This window comes from Fulmarus glacialis, unplaced genomic scaffold, assembly GCF_000690835.1.
Source record: "Fulmarus glacialis isolate BGI_N327 unplaced genomic scaffold, ASM69083v1 scaffold11120, whole genome shotgun sequence".
Classification (NCBI taxonomy): domain Eukaryota; kingdom Metazoa; phylum Chordata; class Aves; order Procellariiformes; family Procellariidae; genus Fulmarus; species Fulmarus glacialis.
The window spans coordinates 63,199-90,251 of NW_009188385.1; the positions used below are offsets into that span (position 1 = coordinate 63,199).

A 27,053-nucleotide genomic window follows, 5' to 3' on the forward strand; every position below is an offset into this window, starting at 1 on the left:
CACCTCATCAACTCCCAAACCATTCTTGCTGCTCTTCCGCATAAGAAACATGACATCAGCCTCTAAATTCTATTATTTTATTGACCATTTAAATTCATGGATGAAACGAGTTATAAAAACTAGAACCCTTTTTATGGTAATTAAGAAAGGTGATCTTAATTTTCCCAGATTTCTGAGATCACGGCTACTGCCACCCAAATATCCTTACACCAAACAGAAGCAAAGAGTGCATTTCCCATTTCTTTCATTTCCAGGATTCTCTAACAACTGAAAAAAGCAACATTAAAACTGTACCACAAGAAGCAGAAGTGTGAGCAGAACATGAAAAACATCTTCTTCCAGCAGGAACCAACATGGTTAAGAATGCTGAAAACTGAAAGGTTGGGGGTTTTGTTTGGTTGGGTTTTTTGTTTGTTTTGTTGTTTGTGGGTTTGGTTTTTTTTTAAATCATAGCTACTAGACTGACTTGTATTTTTAATATAATGATACAATGGGGTTTGATCTTCAGTGCACTTCTTGCACTTCTGTAAGACTCATTACCACGCAGAGAGGAAATAAATCCTTCCCGAAAGCAATGTGATAGGTGTAGTTCACTTCAATTGAGTTATTTTATGTTTTAAAATTGGACAATCCTAAAATAAATTATCTCGTGATACAAAAGTACAAACATAACACAAAACTGATTATCCCTGACATGGTAATTTTTACATAAATGAAATTAATTCCAATCACTTTATCTTAATTTTTACAAATAGAAAATACACAAGGGGGTGACGTAAAAAAAAAATTGTGATGGAACAACTGTAACCTCCTTGTTTATTCTGGGGAAAGAACATGATAATTCATCATACTTTCATCCACATATAAACATCCAAGCAAGCCATAAGTCAAAGTCAGAAGGTTACCTAAAATAAAGACATTTAGGAACTGTTTATTAAATTACTCAGTTACTTTTTTGTTTCTTAATGATGATGAATGTATTGCTTCATAGATTACCATGAACTTCCAAGACTGGGTACTGTCTAATGATTTCTGCTACTAAGTTGGGATTATAGTATAAACGTTAAATTGAAACTTTACCATATTCCTGAACTCACATAACAAATCAGACTGCAAGTATTCTTCTACGTATCTAAATTAAAAGGATCCTGCCAGATCCATTCTACCACTCTACTGCAAGCGATTGATGAGAACCCCAGAAGGAAAGTAACATGCAAAGTAATTAACATTACAGACAATCCAAATTATGATATTCTTACACAGAAAAAAAATAGTTGAGTATTTTCTAATGATGTATGTATTTTAATTTAAATATAGTCAATTTTACAATTCTGATTAAAAGACACTTTCTCTGTCAGGACTATTCATTCTATAGTCACATCAATTCCAGGGGGAAAACTCCAAACGATCCAGTAAATGCAGACACGGCATCCATTACAATTAAACAGCCAGTGTATGTAAAGCTCACAACTTGTTTTCATATCACAATGACAGCATGTGGTAATGAACTTTCTGTTCAGAAAGCCTTTGTAAGACCCGGAAAGGGAAAGAAATATATACTCCCAGATACTAATTACTCAGATGCTTAATACTCAACCTCTTCAAAAATCTGGAGATCAGCCAAAAAGTGTCATAAATGGTTTGACTTTGTACCAGAACACTATTATCAGCATTCTTTATTTCTATCTGTGCAGACAGACCGTGCTTAGTACTTAGCAATGAAATAGATAAATATAACAGCAGTGCTAATTAGGTCATACATAAGCATTTGAAAATTTTTATTATAACCTGAATTATTAAATTCAGCTAAGGAACATCAACCACATCTGCTACAGTCGTCACAGAACTGAAGGTGGTCGTGTTCACAGGGGATGATGCAGAGCCTCAGTACGTTAGTGGCTATACACGTGTCACATCTGAAATGTGACTCTTCAGTAGTGCAGCCAAATTGTTGAAGACCTACTTCTGTGTAAACTAATATCCATTGGCTTATCTATACAGTAAAGTAGGACAGTTACTCGTCTTGAAATGAGGATATGAGGTTTTGACCAACCATACTGTTTAGGGAAACAAAGTGTTACCGGCAGCAGGTAGAAGGACGGACGCCGAGTTCCTCTGTACGGGATCCACGTGTGAGAGCACAGTTACAACACTGGGCGCTTCATCCTCTGTCTTTGTCTCTCTCCCCTTTACCCCTCCAAACCTCATTCTAAAAGTTTTACATCTTTTTCATGCAGAAATATATTCCATTTTGACAAGATCACTGTCGTTACTTATGAAGAAGCAGGCATTTCTCATTGCTACACTGACTTAAACCAATGAACTAATTAAGAAAAAAGTTTTAGCTTCAATACCGAGAACAAAAGCAGCACAAAAGCCACCTCTCTCCTCCTTCCCATACTGGGTGTTGCTGTTCTATGCTACTGAAATGAACAGAAACATCAGGGACAAAAACTCATCCTGTCGAAATAAATAAAAAAATCAGTGACCTCAAGGGGTAAAAAAGTTTTACCGCAAATATACATGTGTAAAGCTAATATCCAAAAAGTCATCTGTTCTTATATAATTAAAACACAATGTTTCCATGTAAAAATCATAACTAAAACACCACCTATGACTGATCTCAGATTTATTTTTTTTTTTACACATACACATTTGAAGGTTTCTCATTCCACTCGGCAATAGCAGTAATTACCAGTGGAAGTTTACAAGTTCAGCCAATATAGCAAAGAGAAATGGAATACATTTCAGAAATTTTAGTAAATTATTCTGGCTTCATTTTTATTTTACAAGCTCAGTAATGTTAAGGCTGTTACGATATTCAAAATAAAAACAAAAATTAAGAACAAACTGTGAATCTATTTAAAGCAAATTATAATTCTTTTTCAATTTTCTAATATAATTTTCAAGACTTCATTATATCAGTTGATGATATATACCCCAAACCAAATAAGTTGTCTTTAATATAACTGAAGTTTTACTTAAGTAAACTTGTTAAAAAACAGGAATGATTTAAAATTCCTACATTTACTTTGTTTGAACTTTAATGAGCAGAACAGATATAATTCACGGCGTTAAAATTATTCAGGCACGATAAAAGCTAAAAGTATGCCCTTGCCGAATGGTGAACATGAGATTTCCACAGACTACGTATGCCTTGTTTCCCACAATCAAACTATCACAGCATGAAAACATTCTCCTGTGTGTGGAGGTTTTGATACCCATTTCCCTGGTGAAAGTGTGCAAAAGGATCTGAAAGTGTTATTGACAATTCATACAGTATCCCATATTTCATTAGATAGCACAAGCAGAGAACATATCTTAACTCTGAAGGGAGATGAAGCAACAATGTTTTAAATGACTATTGACTCCACTATATTTCCTTATAGTGTCAGAAGACTGTAGTCTGTCAGGTTCATAAGAGACTCAAGATGATACAGGAATCCAATTATGCGAAGTCTATTTAGTTGTCCTGTTTGCTAAGCCAAAGGTTAACGAGAACTGCACTGAAAAAACCTCCTGTGGTATTACAAAGTATTTCTTATGCTGCATAACATGTAAATGAAAAAGTATTTTAATCAAGTCTTTCTTTAACTCTTTAATTGCAATGGAATACTATACAATACAGCAAGTGAAAAAATCACGACGGAAAAAGTGATTTTAAAAATTTGCCTCTGAACTAAAGACGTCATGACTAATTACTAAAGTAATTGTTACTGAATATTTCTAATTTGCAAAGGAAAAGATGTTCAGATCACAGAACCATAGATAGTCACTGCTAACATTAAATCTTTATAAATTGTAAGTTATGGCCTCTAATTTTAGACAGAAATTAATTATATTTTTGTTGGTAACACATTCAAATCTGTTTACACAGCTGACAAGTCTCAGCTGCACCAGACTCGAGCAGTGAGCTTTGAGGACTCTCCTGCTTTGGAGCAGATGACTCAACATTCACCAATTTCATTAAAGATGAAAAGGAGGAAAATTCACCTGCAACAATGTCACTTGTAAAAACAGATTTAAAACAGATTTATGAGTTTTACATATGTGAGGTATCCTATTCAAAAGAAAGGGGGGAAAAAAAATACAGGAAAACCTAACAGCTGTGGGAAAACGGATTAGAAGTGTTGAGTTTCCAATTCTTTTTTGGGCTAATGTAAACTAATAAAATGTTAAAATGGATCCACGTTTCAAAGACTGTAATTACCACATGACACCATGCTGTTATTTCAGATCTTACATCTATCGTCTCAGATATGCTCCTGAATACATGGACATAGATTTACCCACCTCTCAAACTTAACTACTCTTTCTGCAAACACTACCACAGACATACTTTACACGTGTATTAGAAATATTAGAAATTCAGACAGTCTTTGCTTTTTTTTTTTTTTTTTTTTTTTTTTTTTTTTTTTTTTTTTTTTTTTTAATTGGCACAAATCCTTTACCCAGAGCAAAAAAGCAGCAGTCTTACCATACAAACAGCAATTCTTCTCCCTTTACAAGAAGGGAGTAAAAATGGACAGGAAAGTAATGCATTGAAGACAATGCTAATACACAGAGAAAGCAAATCCCAACTGCATTTTCACTTTGTAGAATACTCAGGTTCAACCCCTATTTAAATGAATGATTTTATAAAAATATAAGTTTTTTTTTTTTCCTACATTTTTCTCAGGTCACAAAATCTACATACATAACTACATAACTATTTCAGCCTTTTAGGTTTGTTTGTTTTTTTGTTTTTTTTTTTAAATAAAGGTGGACCTCACTAGCTGCCATTGGGAACATACTACCAGAAGAAAATTGTCTGAGCAAAACTGAAAGACATGCTGTAAAACACACGGTAGGGACAGCCATGCAAGGAAGCAAGTCTAATATTTAATGGAATTCTGAAGTTAAGTCCCACAATTTCCTGAATTTGTAGGCAATTCACAGTTAGCTGATTCCGCCACTGAGGGTACATATTGATCTCAACTAAGTTTTCCTTCCATTTCTAAATAATGGTAATTATAAAACCTGAAAAATATGTTGGAAAATTGAATACATATTGTACTGTGTACATATTATTTACTATTTCAAAATGAAATCTTGCAAATGTCCATAAATTCTTACTGGTCCAGCAAGAACCAAAGTAGATACTTTAAAAGCAAGTGAAGCGCTCTACTGATTTCAACAGGAACACTTCCTGCTTAAAGCCAGACACAGGTTTAAGAATACCAGTGATCTGATGGACGCAACTGCGGAAAATATCTAGATATGCACTCAGAATACATGTAAAAACGGGATTTTTTCCCTGAAGTTCCATCACCGCAAAACAGACCTCCTCAACTTCCACAATGTTGCACAGCTTTGCTTCAGTCTAGGAACATGTCTCCTTCCAGTCTAAAACATGCACTGAATTTGATACACGTGAATAATTTCCATGGACACATGCTTTAGTAAGCCAATAATTTAGTATTTGTATCTTTCAAGATAAAGCTCTGAAGTATGTGTAACGGTAAGTTACTGCATATGGGACACTAAAAGCTATTGGGTGATTCTGATTAAAAATCCAAGCAAATTCAGCCATTTGTAGGAAGAAATGAAATGAGAACCAAAGCTACTTACCGAGTCGTCTGTGGCAGAAGGAGGCCAGCCTTCCCATAACTGGTGGCGGACAGGGATACTGGTTAGGTCATACACATTCCGCTTTACCTAGTCAAAAAAAACCAACAACAACAAAAAAAATTTAGAACCTGTACTAACAAAAGCATACAGGCAAACTGCATTCTTTTCATCATAATCCCAAGCTTTTGATTTTGTCTTTTTTCCAATTACTTATTGTAAAACAGGTTTTTCCAACACTCGAAGATCTGTTCACATCTGTTCCACAGGTTTACGTACAATACTGCTGAATTTCAGTGCTGCCGAAAGCAACAGAACAAACTATGTTGAAGAAAAAAAAAAATCTATAAAGTATCATTCGTAATGACACATCATTACTGAAGTATCATAAATGTGTAAAACAATTCATAATACGAATTTTCCAAGTAAAAAGTATTACAAAGTAATGATCAAACTGATGGGAAGCAGAAGGTAGTAACAAAAACTCTGTTACAGTTTTTGATAGTTAACATACTCTGTTTTCACCTGAAAATTTTAGGTTCATACTAATACAATAAGAAAAACAACTACTTTTGCCTAAGTTTCTTAAATGGGTTAAAAAAATAGAAGTGATAATATTAAACATGAAAATATTAATTAATAAGAACATTTCCAATGAAGACAGCCCATTTAAAACATTTATTAATAAAACGCAAATAAACTGATTTTTACGTCAATCCTTTTCTTATGCTGTTAAAATATAAGTCACTACCATTAATAATCTCACATAATGGTTGTCAGGAGGAAGGGAAGGGGAAAAGAAGAAAGAGTTGAAAATTTCAAATACAGGAAGAATGCTGCAAAATACAAGTGTTACAAAACTTTCTCCTCAAAAACATAACAGAGAGAAAAAAGCCGGCATGTGTTACCTAGCTTGCAGTCTAGCGCACTTACCCTAAATAACTTTCTCTGTCTGAACAGAAAAAAATGATCCAAAAAAAAAAAAAAAAACAAAACGGGAAGAAAGCTGAAATCTGTCAAAATGAGAAATACTAACATAATCCATATATTTAAAGGTTTCCTATTCAAGAAATGAATGAAAGGTGATTCTAAACTACCATTCTTAAAGACATAATACAATAAAACAAAGCGATCTATTATACAGACATTTTATATAATTTGACCGTAACTATTAATCAGTACTTGCCATAGCTTCATCACAGAAGCACAGTTGAGTTTTGAATACGTGGTAAGGTAATATGGTAATATAAACATATGGAATGTGCATATGTTCCCTCAAAATTTGGCATTTATTTTTAGTACAGAATGTATATGCAACATCTAGCAGTAGATATTCATCTAAAAATGTGTTTGCATAATGAAATAATACCAAAACTCTTTTTCTCAGGATCATCTTTATAGAGAAATGGTGCATAGATCCTTTCTTTTAAATTTTGCACATATTTCAAGCACATTGATGCATGGATGAAGGATACACATGCAGATGTTAAGTGGTAAAAGAACTGTTCTAATCATTGTAAATATCCTAAGGGGGGTGAGGGAGGAGGCAGGGATTTCCACACATATGCTTGCTCACAAATGTTGATTTGGGCAACATTCTTCAAAAGACTCTTCATGGCACTGCTGCATGAGTTTGCCAACAAATAAATACAACTGAGAAAATTCAGGGCATACAGAGAGCAAACACAAAGTACAGTGCTCTTGCTGTATTTCCAGTTCTCAGATCCTCCATTCAATTACTGTTGCTCATTCTCACTACTTTTAGTAGTAGTAGTAATATTTCATACTAACAAAGTGCCCCTTAGTAAAAACTGTGAAGTGTCTCCCATTTCTAGATAGATTTAATATATAGGCTATGTGGATAGTAATTTCAATACTATCAGTTTAAAGCCTTATAAATATAAATATTCTGCACAGATGAGTGGAAAACAATGGCTTCAAATTATTATCTAACAGCAAGATACATAACTTCCAAGTCTGGAGTCTACATCTCACTAAAGGAAGAAAGTCAGACCATGTGGGTTCCTCATCTGGACATTTCAGTGGCCTAACATATATTTACATTGGATTTTCAGCTCAGCTTTACATTCATTGGATGTTTTAGAATCATTAAGATATCTCTCCTTTTTTTGTAAAGCTGGTAAATTACACGTACACCCGATAACATTTATGTTAATATTGGTTTTGTTCAGGAGTTTTTGCAGGGAGACTGATCTGGTATCTATGCTTTAATTAAAAAAAATTAAAATTATATTTTAATTTAAAAAGCTAAAACAAGAACATTGTTTAGTTTTAGACACAGAATACTTAAGTATTTATTAGTAATTAAAATGCACTTCATATTAGTGCTTCCCCGTATGTAAGCATGTCGTCATGCTTTAAAAAATACAAATACATCATAATTATTAAAAACATATTTAAATACATTTCAAATACACAGATATATGGTATATTCTTATATATATCTATATGCATATGTATACACACGCACCTGTGAAAAATGGAATTATGGAAGACTGAACTCTATAGAACTTGGTATATGATCTCATTCCTACTGTTCAAAACAAACAGCCTTTCTCCACTGCTTCTTAACAAGAAGGTAGCCTGCTGTGCAGTATTCATTTCACAGTAGTATCAAGGTAAAGAGATGTCATTACTCTGTACTGACCCCACAACAGCCCATCAAAATGTAACAATACTGATCTGTGATCACAAGAATACGTTTCTTGCTATTTTAGTTTTCTTGCATTAAATACAGAGATAAACTGTCCCTGTGAGATAACTGTTCTCCAATTATACATCAAAGTAGTCTTATTAATATTATTTTCACAATATAAAACCCTAAAATGAGCTATTTTCGAATAACAAGTGAAAGTTATTTACAGAAACGTGGGATCAATACAACTACATAATACGTTTGCAAAAAGCCTTCGGAAGTAAAAATAAATAACTCAGAAGTCACATTCCTCAAATTCCCTTCTAATTCCAAAGTACAACAGAAAGGCATTATGAAAAAAACAGTATTTCCCTTCTTTCATTAACTCATCTGTAACTGCACTGAATTCAATAACATTCCTCTGCTATTCTAAGCTTGAAAGGCATGCTCGGGGTAAAGTGTTATGTTGGTATAAAGCACAATGCCAGACTGATGTGCTGGACAAAAGTGATCAAAGTTGAAGTAATTTTAGCCAACGCACAAGTATTCTGCTGCATTATTCTACCAGAATGACATCTGTTGAGCAACTCGTCGCAGAATAAACTAGTTGTTATAGACAGGCCTGCTCGGGTAGGGGACCATGTAAGACTTATTAGAATAATGTTTGATTAAACAAACTGCTTGAGTTAAGATCATAACTGGATTTGGAATTCATGCCAAAGTAGTCCTCTTTCAAACAACAAGCCAAAATCAATTATTTAAGATAAAATAAACTTGCTTTTAAATAACTATTTAATTTTAGGTTTGATTATTAGAATAGGATTAAGAAAGCAGACTGCAAAAGTTTTAGAGACTAGGAATATTTACTAATCAAGTACAGAAAACCCCTTTTCTTCATTAACTGACATAATTTCAGTTTAAAGTTAAAAATTCTGTAAGGAGGAAAAAGTTCTAAAGATTTGTACAAAGCAGAACTATAAACTACTTCTTCACTAGGCCAGTGAAACAAAAACCTACGGCTATACTCTTCATGCAACTGAAAAAAGTTAGCATAGTAAGTGGATTAAGTCTGTTTTAAGGTTTTTATTTATAAACTCACATGATATTGATAGGAGGACTGAAATCTTTATAAATTTGTGTAAAGCAAACTCTAACTTCTAGTGCTATCCACTGAGCTACATTTATTGGCAAACTTTTTGGTCCCCCACCTTTGATCAGTTCGAAATACTAATTGGTGGCACTGTCTTTGTGCAGCCCAGAATTTCTTTTCATAATGTTCAGATGCCGTGGTGACTGGCACATTACTATGGCAGCCACCCTTCAGATTATAATCTCCAGAATATAAGAGATCATTTAAAAACAAATTAAAGGCACATCTATTTGGTTCCACAACTCAGCTGTGAACAGTATCAATACAACCATTTAAACCAAAAAAAAAACCCCTATATTTCAGATGCAATTTTACTTGGAAAATTATGTATAATTCCTGCAGAATGCTCTGTCTTGCAGCTATACACTGATGCCGGAGAAGCACATGAAGTTTCACCTTCAGCTCATTTTCACTGGTGTTAGAAGGGAGTTAAAATATTAAACAACTTTTAATATTTTAAGAAAACCCGTATGTCAAAGTAGCCAACACACTGCGAAAACTTCGCAGATATAGGCAGAATCTTACTTTCTTATCTTTCACTTTTTTTTTTTTAAGCAGAGGAGTATGTTGGTTTAGAAGGAAGGTTAAACACAAAAGATACACTTTGTTAGTAGATATGAAGTTAATCCAACATTCAAAGCCCTTCTACATCCATATTAGTAAGTATAAAATGAAGTAAAATGTATCACAGGGCAAGAAGTCAGTACCAGGTAATGTGATGATGATGACCTTTTGGTGGTTTCACTTAGCAAAAAACAAGTAGCTATATTCTTATCTCTGAATTAGAAAAATCTGAAATCTACTGTCAAAAAAAAAAAAAAAATCTAACACCTACCGAATTCTTAAAAAAATTCAATTTATGCTGAATCATCAAAGAACTGTCGTGCCTGAATCAAACACTGTCGTGTTTGAATCACAACAAATCACAACAAAGTTTAACAGTAGTTTCCCTCAGGCTGTTTTCCGCTTATGCAGGTACAAAGTTAATTGAAATAATGTAGATAATGAACTTTTGTTAGTCTTATTATTAAATATAATTTATGCAAAGCTGTAAATTGGCTGAGATGCTAAAGACTGTTCCAGGCACATAGGCAGCATGAAAGACAGTGCAAAAATGAGTGCATGAAAGGCAGACAAAAGGAGCAATAAAGTCAGAGGACTGTGAGGAATGTGGAATGTGAGTTGGGGGACGCGGGGAAATGAGATCAGATGCAGACAGAGCAAGGTTGCATGGGGCACTGATAGTAAAGCGAGAATCTTGACTTTGACATTGTAACAGAGAAGAAGCCAAGACAAGTAAGCAAAATTTTCAGGGGACAGCAACGATATGGACGGCGCAATGACAGAAAGAAATGCAAAGTAAGCAAAAGCATTTTGGTGAAGAAAGATGGAAAGAAAGGAGGCAAAACCAGCTAAAGCAATAGTCTTCAAGGTTATAGAGGAAAGCCTTTAGCATCTCTGACAGACAAAATTCCACCGACAGATAGCAAAGAGCATCGGGAATCTGGCAGTAATATATGGGAAGCAGGGACAGAATCTACCAAGTTTCTAAGCATAGAGAAGTGTCAAAGGTGATAAAGTGGTGAATTTGAAAGGATAATGATGTTATCAGTAGTTATGAACAAAAAGACGGGTCAGATAAAAGGATAATTTCAGTTAACTATGGACTAACAAGAACTATTAAAAATATAGAAATGTAAAACTAGAGAGAAAGAATTTCTGAATCAGCATCTCTGCCACAACCTATTGCAATAGATTTGGTCCATAGTAATAGTAAAGACACAGGACAGAAATGGAAGAAGTTAGGAGAGAAAATGAAAAACAAAAATAAGTGATGCATATTTAAAATTTTCCCATAGCAGAGAAAAAGTATTTTGCATTTTATCAGGAAAAAGCTATCAGCAGTCAATGAGAAACTGAATTTCTTAACTTTAAAAAGTGATATGTGCAGTAATTTTTAGCCATCAACCCACAAGTGGGATATATTCAGACTATAGCAAGTAATGTATTGTATGAACCATGACTAACATTAGCACCCAAATCAGAACTCTCAGGTCACTTTATGCAAGATTCATTTGAGGGGAATGGTATCAGTCTGCTCCACTCACAAGTTTGTCTGCCTTTTTGTATCTCCAATACACAATAAAATAAACTATATTAAACCATAAAGAACGAAGGTTATTTAAATCAGCAAATTTTAATTTTAGTGTAGGCTTTACTTTAGAAACAGTAATGCAATTCTGAAGACATCAAATGATAACCGGCCTCTCCTTCCAGCAGCTGACTGAAGTTTAAATTATGGAATGCTTTCAATTAGTGAATTAAGATGTCAGAATCGGGCTATTTTTAAATAACAGCATCTGCTTCTCAAGAATTTCATACCACTGAAACTCTCCAAGGAAGACTCACTATGCTAAAATAACTATTTACATTTGCACATATACTCTCTTCACTCTGTCATAACCTAAAGGAAAAAAATACACTTCCAACCTAAATATTTAAAATCTACACTGAATGCAAAAGAACTCCTCTCCTGCCCAAGCTTGCCAGCCAAAAGTCAGTTGTGATTCAGTGCTTTTATGAAATACACAAGAACTCAAATGTGTGTTTTACTACAACACATTCTCTAATTTTTTATTTCACAGCTCTTCATTTAAATTACTGGTTTTGCTTTTAATACCTCTGAAAAGATTCTGGTCTGCATTTATTAAGTTTTCCCCTTTAGTAGGCTAAAGCTTTGAGACCTCTTTTCTTGTTTAATGCAGAATAAAAATGCATTAAATTCTAACGTAATTGGTTTTAATTCAATGTCTAAAACACACTACTTGCTTATTCTATCATGACAAGTAAAACTGAAACAAATAAAAGCACCAAAACTTGTACACCTCCTGAAAGTAGTGTGTACACCTCTTCCCTCTAATTAGGACTGTTTCATTTTCAAATTAAAAACAATATGCAATTTCAAACCTTCCCAAAGGACCCTAAGATAACCTGAATGTCCATTGTATGTCAGCCACATACAAAGCAGAATTCATCAGCAAGTTACAACACAAAAAAAACAGTAGAAAATTTTCTGCTAAGTTTTCGTGTACCACTTTTCTGCAATTAAACAGACTTTATGTACAGAAAAGCCACTAACGCGTCCAACTTTCACTTTAGAGTGTATGGAACACTGTTTGAACAAAAATAAACCCAGTTTAAACTACTGTTAAAAATGGGTTGTATTGTACTGTAGTACTCAGTAAATACTGTGCCAATATCTTCATTAGAAAGCTTGTTGAATTCATTATGTAACCATTCAAATTAACTTAGGTCTGGAAAATAATGTGTGATTTTTGTGACATTTTGCTGATAAGAGTTCAAACAAAGAAGATTAAATCACATTAAACACTAAGCAAAAAGCAGCACATACTTTTTTTGATGTTTCAAATTCTTTAGTTTCAATATCTAGAAAAGAGATTGAAGTACATGAATTTTGCCTCTCATCGTTGGAAAGGTGGAGTAAGAACTTCACATATGTAGGGTTTAAATGAGTACTTTAACACAAATAATCCACACTATTTCCAATTTGAGTGATGAGGCAAGGAGAAACAGGTAACTACTAAAAAAGATTAAATGGCTGAAATGCAAAGTTAATGTATTATTTTGCTATTATGTATTTTAAAATGGGAGAGGGAGGAAAATTTTCAGGAGAAAAAATCCATAAACAGACAATAAACTTAACAGAGAAATGATTCACCATAATATTTTAGTAAAAACCATCTCATTTAGGGAAATAAGATACTAGATATGAGGACAGATTCACCAGTACCACTTCCAGAAAGGCATATGGATTCATCACTCCCCAGCTAAGCACTTATAGCCTCATTCCCCCCAATTTATATCCATCATAGTGAGTCATCAAACAAAATCCAAAACAAAAATCTTAATTCCATTTTACTGATGTAAATTCTTTAGGACCACAGATAGTCCTAATTACTTATGTGAAATACTACTGGCAAACTTTAAATGTCCTAAATTCAAAAAATAAACTGTTTTTTTCCTAAGCTAGTTGGCTATGTTCTGTCTACTTGTTCTATAGCTGAGAGAAAGACACTTTCAGACACACTACCTACTCACTTTATAGCCTCATTGAGCAACTGTATTTCTGAACTGTAACACTCATTCAAATAATTTAGAAATTTTTCTTAACTAGAAGTTGTTATCAGAAGCCCATCCAGTTTAGGAATCACTAGATAATTTTAAAATTCATTAAATGTAATGACATTTAAAATTCATTACATTTTGTAAATGGTTGTAAAGAAGCATTCAGCAGTTTCCTTTCAGCAACAGAAATAACTGTGAATAAATTACTTTCATAGATTTCACAATTATTAATACTTCATGATCTTCTATTTCATTCGTTGGACCTCATATTTTAAACCTCTTTTAAACCAACCCTTTTTGGATGTAATTTGACTTTTTTTTAACGGGTCTCTGCCAAGTTAGTATCTTAACACCACAACCTAAAATAAAATGGCCCACTGTGTAATATTAGTATATTTTTGTGGTTAAAACCTGCACATTTGGAAACAGAAAATAAAAGCAAGGTTTCAACTAAACTTTACTGAATCTTTGACACGTGAACTTCTGATTTCCTCATGGAATATATACTTATAGCTACAATATCATCTGAAAAGATGGATATTCCAAGCACATAAGATGTTCCCTCAAAGACTTAGCAAGATATTTTCCAAACCTCAGCCTCCTGCCCAGACAAGGTTTGAGTTTTGAGAATTAACCTGAGCTCTCTTCAAGCTATGAGATACTACTTTTTGCCACTGCTTTGGATCTGGCCTTTTCCTGGGCTGCAGCAAGTGGCAAATGTTAAGTATATTCACTATATTATATTGTATTATTCACTATATTAAAATTCTATATACAACTGTTTCACTGTCTTTAAAATGTTGTTTTGCTTCTCAATGCCTCAGTTTTCTGCCAGCATACATGCACATTTTAATTCTGTGGAATAAAGAAACTTCTTTGCTGATCTCCATCTTTAAATACCTAGAATTAGCTATCCTTCTAGAAGAGCATTATTGCTAAATGCAAGTTACAATCTTCTGAACTTGATGCAGAAGTTACTGATTGCTGCTATATGGCCTGCACTGTGCAAAGGTTCAGCCTACGTAATTATTATTATTCATTGCTTGTAGTGCCTAGGAGACCTAATTGTGATAATCCCCTCTGAACTTAAAACCGCATGACCCTTTGAAATTTTTAATAGAAGGTTAAAAGAAGAAACAAATTCCTATAGAAGAAGAAGGGAAAACACATTCTTAAGAAATTGAGTCAAGAGACACGAGTATTTAAAAAAAAAAAAAGAAAAAAAAAATCATTTTAGCAGCACACAAGCATGAGGCTGAAATAGGGTATGAAAGAATTAGAGTGTGAGCTAGCTGTGACATTAGAGATTGAAAGGAAGATGTGATTAGGGTTAAAAGAGATCAAACAACAAAGACTTACTGCCAAAACAATTTTACAAATTTATTTGAAAATGCCTTAAAGACTTCTGCTAACAAAGTAAAACTGATGATAATACTTGAAGTTTTTGTTTGTTTGTTCTACATATAGTGTACTGACACAGAAAAGATACATTCTGAAGTCCTAGTTTGTTTTTCCATTCAGTAGGAATGGTCATTTGAGAAAATATACTTATTACTAAGCTAAATGAAGAAGCACAAGGAGTACTTACTTAATGGAAACTTTTAACTGACCGTTATGCACATTATGAAAGACAACAGGCAACTGCTACTAAGTCATCTATTACCAGATCACTATCAAGAGGCAACTACTCTTTTGACAAAGCATCCAATTGCAAAATAGAGGGTAAATACGGTTTCTAATGTTGTTCTGCCAAGGAAAGATATTAATTTGCTGTAAAAACCAGAAAAATCACCAAAACAGATTGTTAATGCTACCATCCCAATTCCAGCTGCTTTTACGGCCTAAAATGTTGATAAATTGCCAAACATCAGGTATTTTATTTCCATTAAAAATTAACATTTTAAGACCCCTTTAAAAAGAGCGGGACAAACTCTGGAGGTCCATACTCATGCAAGATCCTGCATCTGGCAGGAAAAATCAGACCTTAGTTTTACTACAGAAAATGTTACTTTTAGTTACCACCTTCCAGCAGATTCCAGAGTGCTTCACAAAGCATGGTAGGAAAATTACATGAAATCCAGATGGTTATTTTGGACTCTGCTGCAGCAGTGTACAAGGCTGTGACAGAGCTGAAGTTAGACTGATAGATTAAAGAATATGCAGACTGAATTAGGATATCTCTAGGAAGAAGCCAGGAAAGATTAGAAAAACACTACAAATTAGAAAAGCATAATTATTAAGATCACTTCGATGCTCTTTGGAGCTAAAAAAAGGTATATGAAAACCACTAGTTGAAACAGGTGGTCTACTAAATGCAACAGAAGACTGCACCAGGGTAACAGTTTGTATCTGGGCTAGCCTGATGAAAGAGATCATCGGGAGTCAAGAGACAAGTAATTTCATATGGATTGCATACTTAGCAGACTTAATAGATAATCCTAATAAATTATCTCAGTGATTACATCAGCAATTTAGAGAAAAATACACCTTGACACTTACTGATCATGAAGTTAAGGACATGACTGAGAGCAGTAACTTTGATCCAAGCTATTTAAAATTGGTATGAAAACACAATTTAAATTACTAAATACACTTTCTGTGCATCCCAACTTCTCTCAGACCTGCCAGAGCCAGGGCCAGAAGCTACTGCCACTACTGGGTAACGGTAAAACATGAACTAAGGTTAGGAAGTAAGAAAAAATCCGCATGGAAGTTACACAGGCTTGATCCCAGCTTGTCCGTTCCACATGTGCATATATTCATACTACTGCACAAACAAGTGTGATTTTGCAGCTCCACTGTTCCACTTCCTTTGTCAGGAATTAGGTGTGTGAACTCTTCTGCAAGAAGTCTGTATTATACTTTCCTGTACCTTGTATTGGCTGTGTTATTTCCTTTTTAAGGAACTAGTTGTCATAACGAATTATAGCATAGTGAATGTTTTGGATATAGTCAGGTCCCCACTCATAAGGACCTTGAAGATTATTTCTAGGGTTTGAATTATCACTCGAAGCAAAAGAGATAGTCGATGTGATTCTTGCAGTGGAAAGTAGATCTGTTACATTTTCACAGCTGTCATGTTCTGAACAAAAGAAAAATTTTGACAAATTTATTTGAAGAGAAACACCCTCATCTTCATTTCAAAAGAAACTAGTTTGCAACAGCCTAAGTATGACAAATACATATATTGGTCTTTCATCGCTTCCCTACTTGTGCATTTTCACGGGTCTCAAAAGTAATCAGTCATATCAATAAATGGTAAAATAGATGGTCATTTTAGGAGATGAACGAAAGTTAGATTTCCCATTCTTACTGCATTTAATTAAAGAGCAGCACTTGTATTCATACTAAAAAAAAAAAAAAACACCTTTCCCTCTTGAAAATTTCTCTTCACTTTGGTCCAATGAGAGACTAAATCCTACTGCCCCTCGCAAATCTCGGATTATGATACGAAGACATATGCTCCTTAACCCATTTCATTGACGGACAGCATCTTCCTCCATTCCTACCCAAACATGTTTCAGAATGAAAACCGATTGTTTCAAAGTGTCAGAAAATGCATAAACCACATGTGATTCAGAGACCATCCTTATTTTAAGTGATAAGCCTAACAATTTTAGTTTAAGAAATGGAACATCACAAAAATCAGTATTTTGTCATGTGTTTACTTGTCTTATTTCTAGACAATTGATAAAATACTCTTTTATGAGAGACCATATTTTATTGCTAATAGAGACAATATAAAATCTATTAAATTTTTTTTTAAATGATCAATATTAGAAAATATTTGCAAATTTAGACATTATGTGAAAAAGTAGTTCAATCTATGAATCTTGTGAAGCAAAGTACCACAGTTGTGCAGAGTGTTGTGCAGTACTTTGATGTACAGAAATCCTCTAACACTCCTCTAACTTCAATGTTTTAACTATTTCTTCCCACCACTTTTACACTTAAAGATCACAGCAAGTCTGCTGCTTAAAGAAGAGAGATGGGTAGGCTCTCTCTGCAGCCCTTTTATTCTCAGTGCCAGCCAGTAGGAAGATGAGCCACAGATCTGAAAATAGTAATTTCACCAATACTGTATGTACTGTTGCAACAACAGGACAAAGCTATTAGCGTGACTTGCACTGCATCTTCCAGTGTAGCTTGCAATCACATTTGTAACCCAAAGGAAAAATGACATGCAAAGTGCATTTTCTCAAAGACTTGCTGGTATCTTCACCACACAAAAAAGAATATGGGTTACTCAGAAACCCATCAATAACTCAACAGCTGACTTGCTTGGTTCACCTAGGTTGTTGGTATCAGGTAGTTGGCAGACTCTTACATGTGAGAACTCAGTCTGAACTCAACACTGAAGTAAACTGTGCTATCTTTCTCAGTCACTGTAAGTATGAATTTAATAAATTATTTTATGTGGTTGAGTTTTAATAGATATTCTATTAACGTTATTCTAAGTTCAAGTTAAAATAAATTATAAAATAAGGTTTACTGAGCTCTTAGTCAACTTTCTACTAACAAAAACAGTTCTTGGTACTTCCTCCATTTCATTTTCATGTCTACCAAATCACCACTTTTTCTTTACATCAACAGTATTCAGAAAGAATCTGGAATTCATTTCTGTTTTAACCAAGGAATGGCTGTTAGTTTCACACTGGAAAAGAAACTATGCAGACAATCTGCACAGTGTATTTTAAGAATGTCAACATACACACATCACTTACAGATATAGTTACTAATATTGCTACATTTAAGGTATATGCATATAAGGTGCTCAGTTATACTATTAACAAGCAGCTTTCCTATATACATATACATTTTTAAAAAGAGAATTCAGTCTATTTAACAATTCACTAACAAAGCTACTCCTTAGCTCATCCCTGCCATAACCTGCTCTATTCAGAAACATATGGGAAAAGACATTAAATAACCAGTGAAAACCATGGACTTCTGGTATTAGTGCTACACATTGCATACCCCTATTCATTATTCCACCTCCCTTGTTTAATCTATCATTAAGACTCAGTGACCCTACACTAAATTTAAAGCAGATCCTTCCTTCCTCCCATGCCTAAATTCACATACTTTTCTAGTTGGGGATGCCCTCGAGTATTAGCCACTCTACAGGGTTTCTCTAATCTCAGCTCTGAACTATGTTGTGCTATAGAAGCAAGAAATTGCTGGTTTACATCTTTAACTATGGAATCTTCCACCAAAAAACCCCCTCATTTACTTAATAAGATAAAGAAAAATATTTCACTTAGTACATATTTAACATGTACAAAAATTTGTATCATTTTTATTCTATATCATACAAAGCAAAATATAAAGTACTGTTTTAAAGCACTGCTTTGCTGTACTTGTGTCCCAAACACAATTTCATTGGAAACAATTTTAAAGCTTTCAAAGTTTATTGTCATAACAAAGCCAATATGAAATAGTTTTCTAATTTAAAAAAAAAAAAAAAAAAGAAAACGAGAAGATGATAAAAAAATCAGATGTTAGATTTGCCTTTGTTTTTTAATGCAGGAACTAAAAATACATTAAAAAAATATGAAGATCTCTGCCTCTTTCATTTCTTTTTAGTGACACAGATTGCACTTTAGCAGCAGTGGAAGTACAGGTGAAAATATATTAAGAGTTTTCTGAGTAAGGGACAAGAATCATTATCGCTAACATCTGTATGTATTTGTCAACTATACCCCTGTCTTCCTCTTCCATGATAAGGTGAAAATTGATCTTCATCAGGATTTTAAAAAGTTAAAGACAGTAAGACAGTGAGTAAAGCAGAGATGAAATTCTGTTGAGTTAGCAAATCCATCAGGCAAAGGTGCAATCTGAATATAGATTTTTATCTTTACTGAAAGAAGCCATACAATTTTGTTTTGGTTTTGTGAATAATACTATTTTTAGCATATTTAAATATGTTTAAATGTATTTCCTCAAAAAATAGAATAGTGTTGAAAAGGAGAGCTGCAACCTGACCAAAAACCCCAATCCGCATTCTCTTTGGCTCTTATTTCTTTAATTTCTTTAAGTCTTTCCCCAAACAAGTCAGCACTTGAACTCGTGGCAGGTGTACATGAGTCGTACGTATTTGTAGAATACAAAAAGATGAAGGGGAAAGCAAACTAGTAAGGTTCAAGCTGTCAAAAATCATGTTTTTCTATGTGCAGGCTATAAAGGGTTACTTCCAACTCCTGTTCTCTATTAGAAGTTATCAGATAACAGAAAAATATTAGGGACAGTTAAAAAAAACACAGTAAGCTGAGAGCAATACTGGAAAACCTGAAGTCCAAGTTCTACGCAGATGCAGACACAGGAAGATGAAGGAAAAGTGTTACCAGAAAATGAGAAAAAACAATAAATGTAAACTATAAAACTGGTACATAGAACAATTTGGGGATAAAAATCACCTGGAAGCCTCTCCAATGAGGAAGTCTTCTTTACAAGCAGCAACCCTTTTATGAAGAGAAGAAGTCCTGTTTTGCTGAACCTAGCTTTTTTATCAAAGGCATACTGGCACACTCCTGTCAAAAGCTGCTTCACATGCTTGAACTGCATTTATGACAGAAAAGCTGACCAAAAAAAAAGTCACAGAGGCTGTCTAGAAAAGAGCATTTTTCATAAGGGGGAAACCTTATGAAAAAAGAAAAGTTCAGGACTTCGTTTTAAGATTTTCAAGATGTGGGATGTGCCCATTCATTCTCACTCCCCACTAATTTCCAGGTTATTCAAATGAAACTGCTATTAGGAAGAATGTTTTGACTGGGAAGATAATCTAGAAACATCTCAGGACCTGCACGAGACAGCAACAAAGGGCCAAAATCTAAAAAATGCTAAGATCATTTATACTAACTTATAAGGCAGAATTTTCAGGAAGTTGGATAGCTTAGTATTTACAAAAATACACATGCTAAGGCCCCAGTTCTTCAGCTTGTAATTCAGAGTTCAGGCATTCTTCCTGAACGGGCTTCCAGAATTGGACTGGATAAATTAAAAGTGTAAGTAGTCCACAATACCAAAATCACATTTCTGTTCAAAATTCCAAAATTTTAAAAGAAAATTACATTATCTGTTCCACTAGGAGGAGTGCACAACTGAGTCTCTCTCAATGCAACAAGGATTTATTCACTATACCTTCAATGGTAGCCACCTTAGAGAATTGTCTAGCTCGAGTAACCCAGAAACAACACACTGCTGTAATCACAAAGCTGTTTCATGAAGGCAGGGGTCAATATTTCTTGAATATACAACTAAATGCAATTTCATTAGTATTTGACCAAAACACTCCAGTGAGTTACCTCTTCTGTAGATTCCAGTCTTTAACAAAGCTTACCATTCAGCTGCAGAACAACAAAAAATGTAACGACCACTTCAGAAAAAGAGCTAATATGAAGCTATTCTGACCATTTTCACTATTCTACTGTGCAAACTTGTCATGTCACTGAAACAGAAAGATTTGAATAAAGGTTAACTTAATTATTTAAACATACATATTATTTTCGCTGTGGTTTTCAGTCTTAGCTCAACATGCAACTCTATAACTATTAAATTTTAAGCAGTGAACACTATTCCATTTAATGAAAAAAATTACTTAAATTGCAGGTTATTAAAAACTGAGCTACTCACTTCCCCAAAAATACCTCCAATGTTGCACAGAATTAACAGAGTCTCCATCAGAATTACTTTTTCTCCAAAATAAAACTAGAAACTATGTATTACAAAACAATACTCACAGATAACAAATATTACGATCAGAAAAGATCTATTCAGCTCAAATTAACACATTTCTATAAATCAAAGCAAAATTTATCCTCACTTTCGTTCCTGTTACAGAATTATCACCTCAATAGCCAATAAAAAGAAAGATCTAATGAGGTATTTCAGTATCTCCCAAAGAAATATTTTCAGCTCTGTTTTTCTTTTAAGTGCTTGAAAGGAAAAGAGTAATGAATTGCTCCTGCACAGTCTTTTTTATTATTCTGTTATAACAACAAGAGAGTTACACCAAGTCTTTATTTTTCACACACTTCAAAATATTTTTTTATCTCACCGCAACAATGGCAAAGGAAACCTCTGACCAGAAAGGACAGTTATTTAACAGCAACAGAGAAGTTCTGCTTTGAGCAGTAACCTTCCTTGTTTCTACTAATGGGTAATGGGCTGAGATGACAAGACTCATTGGGTAGCTAAGAGATATCTGAGGGCTCTGCACTCTAAGATCCAGGAAATACGCCAATATCCCTTGGCAATAAGTTTCCATGAGAGACAAGGACTTAGACTTCTACCAAAACCAGATAATTCAGCTATATTTTAGTCAGACTCCTGGAATACTTCTACCTATTAGGATGAACATACATTACTAGAGATAAGCAAGCACCCTCTAACCCTGAAAGTATCCACATACATCATGGGGAAGACAAATCTGTTACAGTCCAGCAAGAACAAGCCGGAAACCTGAAGAAAGGGCTGGGACACACTGATGGTCATTCACCTGCAGAGAGAGTATGCCCTGGATCTAAAATTGTTTTAAACGGGACAGTGAAATCATAATCACCTCTTTTATGGTCTATGTGAGAACACTTAGAAGAAAATTAATTAGAGGCACATCCAACAGATCAAGAATGTATATAACAGGCCCGCTAAAGAGATCTAAGGTCTGGAATAGATTCATTAGCACTTTTTTTGTTGTTTCTGGAACTAAAAGATCATCCTTGAGTTTTGAGATCAACCTGGAAAGTTTTGAGGATATCCTCCAAGGTTGTCAGAAATGTTCCAAATCATCCAGACGCGTCATCTTTGGGCACTCAAAAAGATGAGCCAGAAGGGAATGGGCCTTTCTGAAAGACCAAATGCTTTCTAAGAGAGGAGTCAAGTCTCTGAATGTCCTTGTTAATGTGTGATCATCACCTTGACACTGGGGTACGTGAGGCTTCTGCATACACACTATCAACAGCTGCTGAAAATATTCTGTAAAGAGCTTGTGATCGTGCCTGGGCGAGTGAGCTGTCACTTACCCGTGAATCATCAGGAAAAGGACAGAAAGCCATGTATCCCATCACATGGATGGCGTGACTGCTGGCAATAAATTTGGTGAATTTATTTTGTAGCTTTGTGTCTCTAAGTGACACGTGCATGAATAGCAGTCATGACACACTCACAGTCAAAGATAGTTCTTGGGCAAGAAATGAGCTGCAACATACAGACAGGAATCTGGCAGGTTAGGAAAAACAGATTAACTGACCCTCCTCGAGTAGAGAAACCTGCTCAGTAACATCAAAACTGTCCACGTGAATGTGAAAATAAAGGCACTGAGACCCCCTATTTTAAAGATAAGTATTCTCATCTTGTATTCATTTTAGATATTTGGAATAGCTTCTGTAAAATCCTCTTCCCTTGAAATAAGAGGCCATTATTAAAGCCTGATGGACTAGAAGACCCAGAAAAGGCTTGCCTGCAGATGTTTTGTGAAAACGAATTCCTGAAAAGCAGCAAGAAAAAAGGTTGCAGGGATGGCAGAAAGCTGCTGGTAATGGTGTCACAGAGACAGGCATTTTAAATTGTAATTCCAGACCAGAAGAAACATGGGTAATCTATCACCAAAGCTATGGAGAAAATGGACGGATCAGATTGGAGGGGAAATAGGTCACTCCTTTCCAAAATCTTCAAAACTGTTTTGAAAGTAGAGACTGAGATACCAGTTATCGAATATAGGGCCAACTGTGGTAGCTGTGCCAGTGATGACACCCTGAGGACTCAATCTTTATCATGGTTTGCAAGGAAGCCGTGGGAGCAGGAAGTCATTCTAAGGCCTCTGCAGTTGATTCTGCTGCATATCTTTGACTTTGTTGCAGACTCTGAAAGCGTGGGATCAATCTATACTTGAAGAAATATCCTCAGTTACTCACTGAAATTCAAAAGATCATTTGCCTTAGTGACAAAAAAGAACCTGTTTCTAGACTTTGATATACAAATAACGTCAGAAAAACAAAAGCTTCTGTTCATATGCCCACCTCTCCAAGAGCGATATTCCAGATCTGATCCTTGGTCACTGGAAGATTAGAATCTGGGATGGAGATTTTGAGGATACACTAATGTCACATTGTCTTAAAAAAAAACTTACAAATGCACATCAGACATTAGTCTTGGGAAAGACGTAAATTTAACCTGTAAGAAAGCTCCAGTATCACCCAAATGAACAAGCTGAACAGTAGAAATGACAAGCTTACACTTCTGTTTTTCAGTATCTGTCTGAATCAGAAGATCTTAAAGCATGTTTACTGTGCAGGGATAGAGAAGGATAGAAAAGCACATTTCAGAATAAAAACTGTGTAGAAATACTTGCAAATTAAACGCCTCTTTTTACTTTCATCAGAGCTTTCCTTTTAAAAAAGAATCAATAAAGCTTCACAAGAGTAAACTGTGTGCGGTTGTTCTTCCTGCACCAACATCAGTGCCAGCTAAATTCTGAACCCTAAATCTTTATTGTTTCCTATTAGCTGCTAACCAGAACGAACACTGTGATTTTCTGAGATCCCAGGCTGAGACTTGCTGTAACAGCAGTTAGAAAAAATATTCTTGTTTTGACTTGTCTGCTGAGTAAACCTGACATCGAAGCTACATGGTGGAAAATAAATACATAATACCAAGATGTTAATTTTACAGAAACACTTAACTTTTGTGACCACAATTAACACTTGGGGGAAAAAAAAGCCATTGACAGGTCTGCCTGGCTCCTGCTTCTGCACTGCTTCTCAGGCTCCCTTTCCGAGCGGCGGCGCGGCTCCTGCAGAAGCCAAGCTGCCGCTGACCCCAGGGGCTGCCTTCAAAGCAGCACATGGGGCGGAAGAGGGGAGCAGGATGACAGGGAGTTAAATACAGCTATAAAGTGACACTGACTCCCAGCTAGGATCCAAACCAGAAGTCTAAGGGCAAACGGCTGCTGAGAACAGCTCATCCTCTCCTCCTCCCTCTCCCACCCTCCAGCTCTGGGGACACCTCTACGAGGAGGGCAGCAGGACACGACTCCCAGAGGTCACTGACAGTTTTGTGGGAGCAACATCCTACCTGCGCAAGCAGACAGGAAGGCAGAATTGGCCCTAAATTTATGATGCTACAAGGTCTTCATTTTTTATAAAATAACCAGAAAAATATGCTATCTTAAGGTGCATTTTGGGAATACAGTTCATTTTGTTTTGCGTAAACTCTGCTCCACATTTCTCACTCCATTCCCTAACATCACAGAACAACTGTTGCAACACTGCACTCCTCCAAACCACCATAAGCCTCATGATACAGTAGAGTATTTTCACATTTATTCTATAACAGTGACATTTATCACTAAACTGGACAAAGAACTAAAAAAAAAAAAATTACCCAACAAGTCATCATTTTAACAGTGGTAGAACATGGATAGCACATTTACAGAAATTAAAAGTATAAACAACTTTTTATTTATGATGGATATGAACACTAAACTTTCTAGTAATTTCTAATTTAACAATACATTTGAATTGCCAAGCAGTCACAGAAGAGAGTACAAAACTGACTTTTTTCCTTATTCCAACTGCATTACAGTAAGTTAGCCATGGTTCACAAGCGGGAGAACAGAAGAATGCAAGGAATTGAGAAAGAGCTTCAAAAAAGTCTGAGAAGCATTTTTTTGTCTATGAAACCAACCAAAGCCAAAGGACTCCTTTTGGCTGAACAAGAAAGTCATCGTGGAAAGAAATCCAGGAGGGAACACTAAATACCTTAAAGAACATGCCACTTCTCTTTTTTTTTACTCAATGTTATTATAAAGGTAATAATTTTTTGTTACATAAATAGAGACTGTAAAAGGTCCTCAAATCAAAGTCCTTATTTATACTTGAACATGTGCCACTTCAGAGGGAAAACTTTAAGCTCGTTATACTAAGATGGTAGGAGCACTGACAGAAGGGCATGCTTATGAGGTTCATTGCATGTTCCACATTTGGCACTATAGTACTTGGTGTTACTTTATTACTTTACAACTGGTACGGCTGGTTTCAGTATAGACTGTAGTTCTTCTTGCTTGCATAGTGAAGATGGGACTCTTGAGGGAAACCAAAGTTTTGCCCTCTACCAGTTGCACCTATATGACTAAGTGTTTTGTAAATACAAGGGGTTTACTATGATTTATTTGTCATGTATTAACTAATATAGGTTTAAATTATTCTTTTTACCTCACCAAGGACAAGCCTTACTTTGCTTTAACTTCATCTAATTCCTCCTCTGTTTATGTTAAAGTAGAACAACCTGCCCCTAAGATAAATAAGAATGTTCACAAAACAGTTCATGTTGGTTTAACTAAATCAGATTAGAAGTACACCTTTATTTTAAAACCATGCAGTGTTTTTGCACAGAGCAGTTCTAAGCTGTAAAACACTATTAAAGCGGTGTCCTATTCTGAAAGTTTTTCTCATCACTACAATGTAGAAACGTTCATAAAGGTGACATAGGAGCTTTAAAATGGTCTGAGATTTTGAAGAACAAAATGGCAACCTCAAAAAATGTCAGCTAACTACTGACCAAACCCAACCTGTTTCAAGGATATAAATGTCTATCAAACCTTAATAACTAAGTAATAAATCCCTTTGAATCAATACATTTGGAACACTAATTCAAGATGATTAAAGAAGCAGATAACGTTAAGAATTAAAATGCAGAGCACATAGTATGTAAACATCAAACACAAAATATTATTAATTGTTATATATACTTCTCATGTATTTGCACTACACACGTATTTCAAATGCAAATATTAATTTGGACAGAAATACCTACTGTATATGCACACACTGAAACAGTTTGCTCAGCTATACTGCATCAATGGTTATTTGACAAGTTATAGCATCACAAGCTGCTCATTTACATATTCAGCTATTCTGTCTGGTTCTTCCCTGTGAAGATGTTAATAAAACAACTGTTTTACAGGTCCGTACTAACAGCTCCTCCTCTGAACCACAAGGATGCTCATAGTTATGCAAATTCAGTGTATAAAATATACACCAACAAAAGGACACCAAAAACGTAAAAACGCTTCTTCTCTAAATCCTAGGAAAGTGTAATTTTATTGAACTACGGACGTTAATGCTAAGAATAACAGTTTAGTTGAAGAAAAAATTTCCATTTGATATTCATATAATAATAAGTGAAAATTCAGTCTCTGTTTGAAAAGCTAACAGGCAAGCATCGTACTCAGTAATTCCCTCCACAAAGGGACAGCTTTCAAGTGTAATTCAACATACTCAGCACTCTGCATTGCAGAAAATAAGTATAAAGAGCATAGTAATTTAAAAGTTTCTGACTTACAGTATGTTTTTCTACATTGTAAGGGGAAAACAGTATTTAGAAAAGTTAAGTCAGATGAACCATCTTGATTTTTTTTAAACAAGCAGCAATGAAGAAATTCTTGAAAGTTTTTCATTAAAAACTGCAAAAGAGTCAATAAACCAGAATGAAGAGCAG

At 34.8% G+C, this 27,053-nt stretch overlaps 1 protein-coding gene across 1 annotated transcript in view; it reads right to left on the reverse strand.

The window, feature by feature from the left end:
• FAF1 (Fas (TNFRSF6) associated factor 1) overlaps nt 1–27,053 on the reverse strand; it is a gene marked incomplete at both ends in the record, with an annotated part of 117,829 nt that overhangs the window by 61,959 nt on the left and 28,817 nt on the right. Inside the window, one exon of the mRNA XM_009578398.1 lies at nt 5,611–5,697. Within this exon, the coding sequence (XP_009576693.1) occupies nt 5,611–5,697 (87 nt within the window). The remainder of the gene's footprint in view (nt 1–5,610; nt 5,698–27,053) is intronic.